General features: G+C 38.7%; 1 protein-coding gene across 1 annotated transcript in view; it reads right to left on the bottom strand.

Moving 5' to 3' along the window:
- Nucleotides 1-13281, bottom strand: part of LOC121884003 (thyroid hormone receptor alpha) — a 130268-nt gene that overhangs the window by 33460 nt on the left and 83527 nt on the right. Inside the window, exon 4 of the mRNA XM_042392487.1 lies at nt 4272-4500. Within this exon, the coding sequence (XP_042248421.1) occupies nt 4272-4327 (56 nt within the window). The 5' untranslated portion in view covers nt 4328-4500. The remainder of the gene's footprint in view (nt 1-4271; nt 4501-13281) is intronic.

The raw sequence follows: 13281 nt of genomic DNA, 5'->3' as shown, positions 1-13281 counted from the left end.
AAAATCAGATTAATTAAATAAGGGTACTATTGTGAAACAAGCCTGGATCAAAGATTGGGCCCTTCAGCTGTGTCCTCTCACCTCTGTTTAGTAAAACCCAGTCTGACGACTCAGTGATGCCCAGAAACCAATGATTAGTATTCTGCATCACAAATAGCTACAAATGGATATCCTAACACAACAATACACTCATTTACTATATAAAATGAAGCTCTTAAAAGCACTTTAACAGACGTTGACATACTAATGCACACACACACACACACACACACACACACACACACACACACAGTAACAACCCGTCTATTTAGATGTTAATTGAATTGCAGTGGTGAAAGCCAACTGTCTCCTGTGATATTCAGAGGCTTCACACTGCTAATTCTGACGCGCGCACACTTACACACACACACACACACACACACACACACACACACACACACACACACACACACACAAAATTCTATTTCAGCATCCCACATCCAGCCTCAGGCTATGTGAAGTTTTGCATCAATGTCTCTGTGTTGGTGGATGTGTGTGTGTGCGCGTCTATCCAGAGTGGGAGGGGTCAGGGCATGAGGCAGCGCTCGCAAGAACACGTGCATGCTCAATGAGACTGAGAAACGCACACACACACACACACACACGCACATGCGCACAAACACAAAGCGACAATCCCCTGGTGATGTCACATACTGAGGCGTCCTGAGCTGTCCTCTGCTTTCTGTGGCTCCATCTGCCCTCACTATTCCTAATCCAGCTCTCTCCACTACACTAATCCACACACACACACACACACACACACACACACACACATACACTCACACACTCCTATAACTGCATAAATATCCCCCTACACACACATCCGACCATCTCTGCTGGCGGAAAACCAAATGAGCAACAACATGGAACGAGCTTTAGCGTACTAATTAAACACAAAAACACCCCAAAAATCTGTAAAAACATCAACAGTCCTACATACATCACTTATCTGGATATGAGCATACAATACATCATCATCATCATCATCATCATCATCATCATCATCATCATCATCATCATCATCAGCTCTATTCACATGAAGTAGTAGTACTCAGTGAGTAACTGTCAGTGCCCTCCAGGCCAGAGACAAATCTAAATATACATGTATTACTTTACTTCTATGATTCTTTTTGTCCCCAAATCATTATAAATGTTATGTTTCTGAGTCAAACTTCAACCTTACAACACCATTGTAATTCGGCCTGTATTGTATCTGTCCTATCAGGATCTTGCCTTGTTGAGTTGTTGATTTAGTATCAGTTGTTGATTTAATTTTTAAAATGCACTTAATAACTGTAATTACATTAAAACACTATCTCAGTTGGGATACTGTTCTCTCCATGTAACAGTTAAGTCAAGGATTTGCAATTTTCAGAGACAACATGTGCTAAATGCACAAACACATCTTAGTTTAACGTATTAGCACGCTTACATTAGCTAATTTCCACTAAACATGATCTACAGCCGAGGATGATGGGAATGTCATTACTTTTGCAGGTATTTGGTCATAAACTAAAGTATTGGGCAAATTAAAACTGTTATTATAATGATTATGTTGCTAGTGGAAAAGTCAAGGCATCAGCACATTACACTTCATCCTGTGGGGAACATCTGTACCAAATTTCATGCCAATCCATCAAACAGTTGTTAAAACATTTCACTCATAACTGCATATGTGAACCTGAAGGTGGAAAAAGTCAAGGCATCACCAATGTAATTAAGATTCATTGTCTGGGGACCATGAATGTCTGTAGTAAATCTCATCTTATATCCATCTAATAGTTGTTGAGAGACTAGAGTTGGACCAAAGAACACATTACAGCTGTTTTCAAGTCCTTACATTGGTTGCCTGTCAGTTTCCATATTGATTTAAAATTCTTTGGCTTGTTTTTAAAGCGTTTCATGGTCTTGCACCGGCGTACATGTCTCACATGCTTACAATGTATGAAACAGTGCAGCCCCTCAGGTCCTCTGGTGAGAGTCTGTTAGTTGTTCCAAAGTGCAGGACTGAAACCTGGTGAGGCAGCTTTTAGCTTTTATGCTCTGAGCCGCTGGAAGACTCTGATGAGGATCTGACAGCAGCTGGAATGTTGAAATCTTTAACCTTAGACTTAAAACCTGCCTCTTCAGCCTGGCTTTTGATTAAAAAGTATTTATAGACATTAGTTACTTTATTTTACTTGCTTATTTTATTGTATTCATGTTGTAAAAATGTATTTTATCTTTTCTTTATTAATATCACTATATATTCTTTTCCTCTTATTGACTTTGTCTTAGTTTTTAATCTATTTTATCTGTTTTTTTAATTAAGTTTTTATTTCACTCTATTTATAATCTATTTGATTACATTTTCATAATTTGTGTTTCTCATGTGCATCAGTCTCAAATTGTTTGACTGTTTACTGTCTACACTTGTTCTGTCTTATTATCAGCTTGTCAGTCATCTGTGAAGCACCTTGTATAGAGGGTGCTACACAAATAAAATTTGATTGATTGATTGAAAGTAGTGGATCGACTGACATGCTAGCATTGCTAAAAAGAGAGTTTTGAAGATGGTGATGTCATGTACTTTTATTTAGGCAAATTTTATGACATATTTTCACAGTGTGGACAAAAAAAGTACCTACCTACCTACCAAACTACATAACTAACCAAAATCCACCACAGAGTGCATGTACAGTACAGATCAATAATGGAATAGATATTCAGATTATTTACTTATATAAAAGTAGCAACACCACACCACACTGTAAAAATATTCAATTACAAGTTAAAGTACTTCACTCTAAATTTTACATAAGTACATAGGTATTAGCAGCAAAACCCAATCAAAGACATGCATGTTAGGGTTAATACTCCTGTCAGTGCCTCTGATCAAGGCACTGGCACAAGAACTAGAGCTGCACTGCGGCTACTAGTGTGTGTGTACAGGACGGGTCAAATGCAGAAGATCAATTTCCCCACGGGGATCAATAAAGTACTTCTTCTTCTTCTTCTTCTTCTTCTTCTTCTTCTTCTTCTTCTTAAAACATACTTCAACTATCAAAAGCACTAATTATACAGAATGCTCTCTTCCAAAGTGCTATATTATAAATATTCTTTTATTTGATTATTATTTTTGATGCATTAACATGTAGGCAGCATTTTAATGTTGGAGTTGGTCCAGGTAGATAATAATTAACCTGCTTTATACTGTCGGCCAGTTTCATCTGTAATTATATATCATATATCATTTGATTATATGTTTTTTGGGTCTGAATATGAAAGTACTGTTGTAAGATGAATGTAGTAGAGTAAAAAGTATAATGTAGTGAAGCACAAGTATACACTAACATAAATAGAAATACTTAAGTACAGTAGAAGTGTCAAAATTGTATGTAAGTATGAATTATAGTATTAAGAAACACAAATGCAATGTAATAAATGTTTTTACATATTCTGGGATAGAATATTGAGTATGCCCTTTTTCCCAAGCTAAACACAATCAAAGCGATGTGTGTGCACAATTTCTGTCTCTACTCCTCTCTAATATCCTGGATGGATAATGTGGGATTTAACTTGCTCAGTGTTTGTGTTCACGTCTTCATCGCCTCTGAACTCAGTCTGTGAATTTATTAAATGAAGCGGTGAGGGCAACATGTGTGTGTGTGTGTGTGTGTGTGTGTGTGTGTGTGTGTGTGACGGCACATGCCAGAGGAGCGGAGAGAGCACAGATGGCAGCGAGACAGAGTGTTCTGCCTTCCAGTTTACCTCTCCCGAAAACTCCCTGACGTCCTATCCATCCCTCCATCCCTCCCTCCATCCATCCATGCAGACAGACAGCATTGTTTTCTTCTAATATCTATATAATTACTCCCTGAGAACTTTATCAATAATTCTGCAGAGACAGCTGTATGTTAAGAAGTGCTTGTGTCAAGACATGTCTGAGATTGAAATTATTTGAGTTTGTAACCTGAAAAAAAAAAAAAAAAGGTTTTGATGCACCTCTGCATCGATGTACACTTTCATCAATCCATCCATCCAAGCCTGCAGCTATTCTTTCATCTACCAGTTCTGTCAAATCCACCATTAATCTCTGCTTTCCTTTCATGTTTACATCAAAGATAGATACACACACACACACACACACACACACACACACACACACACACAAACACACAAACACGCAGACAGATGTACAGTCCATCACATTTTGGTTGGATACACTCTCTCTCTCTCTCTTTCTGTCTCACCCTTTCTCGTCCCCCTCTGATGAGTTGCTATCCTGCTTGTTGGACAGTGGCTCCATTCAGCCTCAGCCCCGTCAAGCAGCCAATCACAGGACAATGAGGCGGACCTCGACCTCGCCAGCCTGCTCAGCATTCGCCGGCAGACCCTTCAATAGACAGCCATCTGAGAATCTGAGCAGCCGTTGGCTGGGAGGAGCATGGTGGGCGGGACATCAGTGGAGGCAAAAGAAAGCTGGAGACAATAAGAAAGAGACAAACAAACACTGACATTAACAATTATAAAGTACAATGTTATAATACATTGTAAAAATACTACTGCAATGCAACCATGTACGGAGTGCTGCTTGCACTGGTCTGCCTTAAGACAGACCAGAGCACCTCTTAAGGAGTTTTTACATGTTGTCTACTTCAAAATTCTGATTTTAAGACATTTGTTTGTGCTCAGTACAGTGTGTCCACTTAATCATGACATTACATGGTTGGATTTAATGTCAAAGGGAGGACTAGTCCTTTAAAGACTGAATTTAGACTAGCCTTCAGCTAAGGAAACCCTTTTTCCTTCAGTCTTCAGATGGTGACATTTTGGTGGAGATAGAGACCATCACAGACAGTGAGGCAAAAAAAAAAAATGCAAAAAAAGAGACCTGGAATGGCTTAAAAAAACATTTTCAGTGTTTGTTGATGATATAGAATCAATGACCAAAAGAAACCATTTTTCAAAGAGTCAAAAGTCCCATCAAAATCACACGGAACATTGTTTATGGTTTCATTTTTATACAAGTGTCTTGATTTTAGATCCATTGATACATGAACAGAAATACGACCATCTCAAACAAATACATGCGTTGATTTGCACACATAACAGTCCTTGTCTGGTAGGACAGAAACATATATATTTATATTCTTATATTTATTATCTTTTGACCAAAATTAACAAAATGATAAAATAAATAGCTTATTATTTGTGCCAGATTACTGTTTATGGCTGCTGAAATTATAGTTGATTTTTGCTTTTAACATACTTTAGTTTCTTTTCTAATTTAAAGGGGTCATATTGTTCTTTTTGAGGTTTTCTGTTATTTATACACTGTTATGATGTCAGATATCTATGTTAAACTTGTTACTAAGGCTTTTCCATGTGTTGTTTGAGTTGTCCACTCTTATATTTTGGATCGGATTCCGGCTCGAACATGTACGGATGTATGTGAGAAGTTGACATTTTGAGTAAAGGATGAGAAAAAGTAGTGAAATTATACAACTATAGTTTGTTTCATGGTTTGATGTGGCCAGAAGTCGGCTGTCAATAAACGCTTCCAACATCAGACACATGAAGATGAAAATCATACTTTTTGCGGTCCCCATGTAGCTGCTGTAACATTTTTAAAGGAGCAAGTCAGTCAGGGTTGGACCTTTTACATTACTATGGAGCCTCCACGTGTGTTTTAACAGCAACGACATGGCAGAGAAGCCTACATTGGCCTGTACTGTATATCTGCAATGTCTGACTGTAGCTATGAACTTTAGTCACAAAGAGAGGAATAAAAAGCTGAAAATTCTGGAGTGCAGGTTACCCTAAATTCCTTTCAGAGGACTTGTAAGTAGCTTATGGTAAATTAGATTTGGCTGTCGTCTGTTTCTCCTAATAGATCCAGGATTGTAGTGGTGAACGGACCACAACACAGAAACTGTGCTATGAACACAGAGACTGTATTGTGAAAGCAGACGAGCCTTTGTGAAGTCTGTATCAGACATGTAACGAGGGAATTAAAGGATGAACAGGGGTCAAAGGGTCAGAGTGTTCTACCTGTAGGTTGAACATGATTAGACCTCTTGTCACTTGTAGAGCAGGTTGTGTGTCAAAAAGATTTCTTAGTCTAAACTGAAGAAATTCCTTAGAAGGAAAACCATCAAGCTTGCTGGACTACTTTACCCACCTCTAATACTGAGTTGAGCCTGTTGGGTCACTGTGTGTGTGTGTGTGTGTGTGTGTGTGTGTGTGTGTGTGTGCTCCCACTTAGCTGTGAGTTTTGTGTAAACCACTCTCTCATCAGACGTAAAATAAAAATGACTTGATCATCAATAAATAAATACAGAAATAAATTATGAAAAAATATGGCATGGCATTTGATAAATAAAAGAATAAAAATATATACAGAAATGTTCAAATAAAGAAAAAAATATTAAAGTAGAAACAGACAACTTTTCAACTCCCTCCCCTCACCCCCCTCATATGATTTTCATGTGAACACGTAGATCAGCCTGACAGCCAACCTGACTGGATACTAATCCAGTATTCTGTGGCTGTAGGGCTGCTAGCTTAGCTAAATGATTTCTAGAGGCCTTTCTTCCCGTTAGCTACGACAATCAAAAGACAAGTTTATTCAGGTGGTTTACTCAATACAACTAAAATGTAGCATACGCAGATATAAGTAGTGTGTCATCAGATTTGCCTGTTCAATATTCCACATTTATCATACAGCAATAAGACAATAGAAAGAGGTTGACTCCCTAACAATTTATTATGCTATATAGCTACTGATAGCTATCAGGGAGAACAAAGACGCTATCCTCTTCCTCTTTTGGTTGCGCAGTGGTTGACACACTTCCTTTGTGTTGTAAATTGAGCCTTCATTTTCTCAGGAGATGGCACCCGCTGGCAGACAGAACTGCATAGTGAAAGCTGATAGGAAACCAATCTAAACTCTGATGGTGTCATTATTCTATAGTCATTACACTGTGCAATCAACGTTTACTTCATAATGATAAGTTAAAGCAAAAAAGTTGTCTATTTCCACTTTAAAGGTACAAATAAATAATGAAAGAATAACACTTGTATTAACTTGTGACAAATACATATCTTAAAATTATTCATACCTAGACTTACATCTGTTGATTTCGGTATTGCTACATCTCTTTATTTCTGTGTATTTGGGTATGTGTGTTAAAGAGGCAAGCAGAGACAAATCAATATTTTATTAGCACACAGACACAGAAATATGGAAATAAATAAAATCAATAAATCACTCAATCAATCTAACTCAGTAATGTATGTCACAGTATCTTTTTGAATTCAGCTAACATTAGCTAACATCAGCCACAATAAACTACTGGTCATATCAGACCAAATACCAGGGAATGTCTTTTATAAAAAAACTCAAAATCGTTCTGTTCATCAAGGCTAATAAATATGATATGAGTTATGTTTTTATGACAATTTAAAGTTATGATACTCAAAAATTTTCATCATCTCAAACTTCATTGTTGGTACTTTTCATGTTTTTCAATGCATGTACATTCTTTAATTGCCTCCTTGTATAGTAATTTCATTGTTACTGGTGGAGTCCGCCTTTCCTGTGTGGGACACAATTGTGTACCTACAAAAAGGGACCACTACTGTCTTTACCACTACTACCACCTTTAAAGTTACTACTACTAAGAATGACTTTTTAGGGCTCATGCCGATACCAATATTTTTGGGAATAAAAGGTAAGTACACCCCTGCTAGAATCCTGCTCGTCTTCTGCTTGGCTGAATATTTTGGTTGTTATGGGACATTTGGATGTTTTCCCAAAAATAATGCTGTATTGGTTATTAGTCATTATTAGCTGTGTCATTTCTCTGTAACTGTGGGGTTCAGAGTGGATTATCCTGCTAACACCATGGACACTTGCCAGACAGTAAAACATCACTGTCTATTCAAAGTTTGGGGTAACACTACTTTCAACTATAAAGCAACAATACAACTAATACTAAAGACATCTCTCACTCTTCATGTCTAAATAAAACCACAAACCCATCCCATGTTTGACCAGCATCTGTTGTATGAACAGCATCACTATGTGAGGAGCTGAGAGTGAGTGCCAGACCACAGTCATCACAACACTGGTGGTTGGGAAATTAATGTGACCAGAGCTGACTTGCTTCCTGCACAGGTCTTGGTTACATGCTGTCCTCACACCATTGAAAATTGGAATATAACTGCTTATGTAGAGTGACTGATACATGTTAAGATTGATTTCATATATTTGTACTTGTCTAAGTACATACATTTGTGTTTTTACTGTACTTAGACATCTATGCATATGCATTATTCACACTGCTGTATTTCATAATCAATGTTCAAAGTGATGACATTGACTGAAGAGTGATGAAAATGATCAGAGGGGTTCTTATGTCAGGTCACAATCAAAGAAAACGATTCTTGATATCTACATTTTTTGTATTACCAGCAGTGACACCTCCACACTTTGTGGTCCTCCATGTGTTAAAAGCTAAATATCATTTGTATGAAATTATTTTTGTTAGAGGTAAATAGTTTGAGGACAATTTACATCCATAATTTATACATTAACTACACATTTTTCATGAATCTCAGATTGAACACCACTGTGTGAAAATGAGGATAATATTATTCCCCCTTTGAAACGCCTCACGGTGTTCTTTATAATGAAGCTTTATGTCACCTAGGACAATTATTTTCATTATTAATTAATGTGGTGGCTATTTTTTTGAATTCTTCTATTCATCTTTTACTTAATAATTAACTTAAACTTTAACTTTTACTTAAATAATTAATAATTACATCAGAAAACGGTGAAAAATGGTGAAAATATCTTGCACAACTTCCCAAAGTCCAAGGTGACAAATGTTATGTTTGACCAACTGTCCAAATCTGGAACATATTAAATTTATAATCATACAAAACAGAGAAAAGCAGCAAATCTTTGAATCTGAGAAGCTTGATCTAGAGAATATATATATTATATTTGATGTGTTTGCTAAATAATTTACTTAATCAATTGATTATTTAAATTTGGGTAATCTTCTAATGTCAATTAGTGCAACACTAGGACTCTTTTATGTTTTAATAGTTTTTGGATGACAGTGGAGTTCTATGGATAGTGCTATGAGCTGCATACAAAGACAATAATTGTCTGTAGGATGAATTCCTTCAATGCTGGCTGGAATTGGACTCACTGTAAATAAAGAACGCTGAGGAAACCTGCCTGAGCATTGAGTAGCAGACGAGCTCCACTTCTCCAGATGTGACAGTAGATGGCATCAGAGTGTGAGAGATCCGACAGACCTCATATCCTTGTGAGACACTTTTGAACCAACAATAGTCCAACTGTAGTTGCACATATATACACACACCCAACACCGGCAAGAAAAATATTTGATATCCAACATTTCCTGCTAGAGCTGAGATCAGGCTCCCTCAGCTGCTCTGGTGACAAATTTAAAGACGTTACTATCAGTTTTAGTTGGTTTTATTCTCTCCAAACTGTTGTCAGATCAGGATTTGGTGTTATATAATAACAAATATAATATATATGTGAAACAAATGAAAAAATACAGTAATTTCAGGAACAGTTGGATCACTTAAAGAGCAATGAAATAGAAAAAAAAATAGAAGGTTGGTAGGATGTGCTGAGAAACACTGAATTGAAAAGGCTCAAATTTAAACCTGTTAAACCCAGTTACACACACGCATAGACACACACACACTATACTTGCCTAACCCTAACCCTAACCTTAACATCAGTGAAGATTCTCAGTCATCCAGGTCATGGTTATGCAAGGGGAGCTGTATCGAGGGCAACTGGACTTGATTGTAGATACTTGAAGACATTTCGCCTCTCATCCAAGGGGCTTCTTCAGTTCTAACTGACTGGTGGGTAGTCCCAGGTATTTAACCTCTGTGTGGTTGTTATCAAGGTAATTGATACCACTTGGTTCGTTAGTGTCGTTGGAGTCACCTAAGGACAAGTGTAAACAACAGTGGTTGGAGCTGTCACATGAGGCCAAATGTGAATTAAATGGTTAAGTCTCCTGGGAAGGGATGAAAGGACAGTATTGTAGGTGAGGGATAACTGGTGTTGTAGACGTCCTCTTCTGTTGAGGGATGGTTTCTCTACTCCTTCACTCCTTCCTATCCAAAAAAAATGTATGTTGTTGACCTGGAAAGCTGGTCTCTTATCTTTTAGGTGTAGGTAAACTGCTGAGTCCTGACCTCTGGAGTTGGCCTTCCTGTGTTGAGTCATGCGTTTGTTTAATGGTTGTTTAGTTTCCCCGTCTGTGCATTCCTCACCGCATTGGACTGCATACACTAGATTGCTTTTCTTGTGTTTGGGTGTGTGGTCTTTTGGGTGGACCAGTTTCTGTTTTAGTGTCTAAGACAGAACATTTCCTACATCAGGGGAAACTCTGCCCCTTGGATGAGAAGCGAAATGTCTTCAAGTAGCTACAACCAAGTCCAGTTGCCCCAGATTCAGCCCTCCTTGGCCTAACCTTAACCACTGACCCAAAAATCAGCTTTTTCCCAATTGGGGACACGGTTTTTGTCCCCATTTGGACAAGCCGTCCCCAATTAACTGGTTTTGAGTCTGAAATGTTTCCCCGAAAGTAGGCTAAGTCAGACACACACAGACACACAGTTGTAAACATCATATGGGGCCAAGGGTCAGTGACAGCACACCAGTTGATGTACTGTGCACATACCGACAGATCAGTACAAACACTCTGCTGTGTATATACCAGTCTGACTGGAAACAGGACTTGGCAATTAAGAGATCATGTATGAGTATTACAACACACATGCACACACACACTTTTTCCTATTTAACCATCAAACACACACCTCAGTCTTGGTGAAACACATATACAATAAGCAGCGTGCAATAAACGGAAAACAACACAGACACTCAAACTAAAGGATACTATCTGTGTGTGTGTGTGTTCAGCTGCACACACACACACTCACACACCTCTAGTCTGTCTCAGAGTACAAAGGCCTTGGATCGCGTCCAAGCTGATTAGATGGAGAGAAGCACAGCATGATCACAGATGACTGTCTGTTTCCCTCCCTCCCTCCCTCCCTTGCTCCTTCTCTCCATTTCCTCTCTCTCCACTTTCTCCCACTAAATCACTCACTCGTTCTCTATAATCGCTCTTAAGGCATAGCAGCAGCAACACAGTCAGCACACACAACGAGAGGTGTAGTAGCTCAAGGGCCCTATTTTCATGGAGGCGCAATGACCAGTGTAAGCAGCACTGTGACTGTTATTGTGTGGTATTTTCCTGACCTCGAAACTCTGCGTGGTATTTTGGTGACCGGCGCAGAGCACACGGTGCACAGGTGGGAGGAAAGGCGCAGACAGGTGGGAGGTTCATTCAAATGAGGCAGCGCAAAGCCAGTTGGTGTATTTGGGTTGAAATTTAGTCCTTGATGTTGCACTGAAAATAGATGTCTCAGAACCTGTGTCTGTTTCTGACGCAACGTCAATGCGCTGCTGCTGTGATTTTATTAGTTAAGAGAAAACTAAATACTCGCTGCAAACATGCTGCAGCTGATTATATTGTATAAAAAGCTTCTCCTTCAGTTCATTAAATCCCTGCAGCATCTGAAGGAAGCAGGACTGATGTGTTGATAAATCTGCAGCCTCTGAGAAGTGCCGCACCGAAGCACAGCGCCGTTACGCACGATGTTCACTGTTTACCTTCATTTAATCACCTGATGTCACCAGGCTGCTACACTATAATCACACACACATCAGAGTCGTTTGTTTTAACTTTTTTTATAAAGGAGACGTCAGGTTACCAGGGCTCATCATAACCTCTTTTAACAAATGCTTTTGTGTAACATTAATTACTAAACTACGTGACATGAGATACATGAGAATAATGGCTGAAATAGCGTCAGTCCGATGCATCATATAAACGGCTTCACCATATATATTTTACATCTTTTATTTGTATCATTATTATAGTAACTAACTGATGAAAAAACTCTGTCTTCAGGTGCAGATTTGTGGTGACGCCGTGGCACTCTGAACTGTCCAGACGTTTGTTTGTCGGGTTGTCATCGTGCTTAACTGTGATTAAGCGGTTAAGCATCGCAGGCGTTTCAGAGCAGTGATGTGACTGGCTGAGAGAATATGTAACATTCATCACACCCGTTAATCTACATTCAGCTTCATCCGGCCTGTTTGCACGTTGCGCTGCCGCACACACATGAACCAAAATAACACATACACACGGAGGCGCCCACACGCTCCATGCACCCGAGACCTACCACGCTGCACTTGTTGCCGGTGCTGTGTGCTGGTTTCTCATTTCAAACGATCTCATTGCAACTTTCCCTGAGTGCATGTTCTTTGTCAATGCACCTGCTGAGGTAATAAAATCTGTAAAACTACTTTTCTTTTATCAATAAGCAGGGTTTCTTCTACAAAAGGAAGAAAAACACTTGTACTTCTACTGCACACTACATCCACGCCCATGTCTATAAGGTAAAAAATGTGTAAAGAAAAAGAAAACAAAGCATCTGCACGCTTGTATTCAGTGCAAATGATCTCATCTCAAGGTCCATTTAGTAACTCTTCTGCAGCTTTTGATCATATCACATGATGTTATCAGCAGATGGAGTTTGCGCAGTTGTCATGACGACATTGTAGTTATTCAGATTTCCAGTTTTTCTGAGCTCCTCTGAGACTTCTTGTCTTCTCACATGAATAGAAAAGTCATTCTCCATTCATGTGATATGATTGAAAGCTGCTAAATGGACTTCAAGGTGAGAACAGCTGTTTCCAATGTCACAAATTCACTTTATATTGTCTGTTGTCCAATGCACAGTACTTTCTTCTATCTTTTTAGGGTATTAAACGTTTAAAAATAGTGCATTCTTTCAAAATATAATAGAAAGGTAGTATGTATTGGAACTTCATCATCAAAACTGGACACACCTCTAAATAACAACACGCTAAAACAATCTTTGCTCTCGCAGCTGCCCCTTGTGAGGGGAAAACACACCGATACAGACACGGTAACAATCTGCTGGTTAGCATATTGTAGCAGCTGACATTTGGAAGCCTCGCAGTTCACTGAGTGCATGTTAAACATTTGTGGCCTTGGAGTGATATCCCTGGTGTTGTGACCACTGTATACTCTCCATATTAGCTGATCTTGGCCGAAGATGTCATGCAGAGCCTCATCAGCTGCTGCATGACATCTC

The sequence above is a fragment of the Thunnus maccoyii genome, chromosome 18 (genome assembly GCF_910596095.1).
Source record: "Thunnus maccoyii chromosome 18, fThuMac1.1, whole genome shotgun sequence".
Lineage (NCBI taxonomy): Eukaryota > Metazoa > Chordata > Actinopteri > Scombriformes > Scombridae > Thunnus > Thunnus maccoyii.
This window is presented reverse-complemented; position numbering and strand designations above follow the sequence as displayed.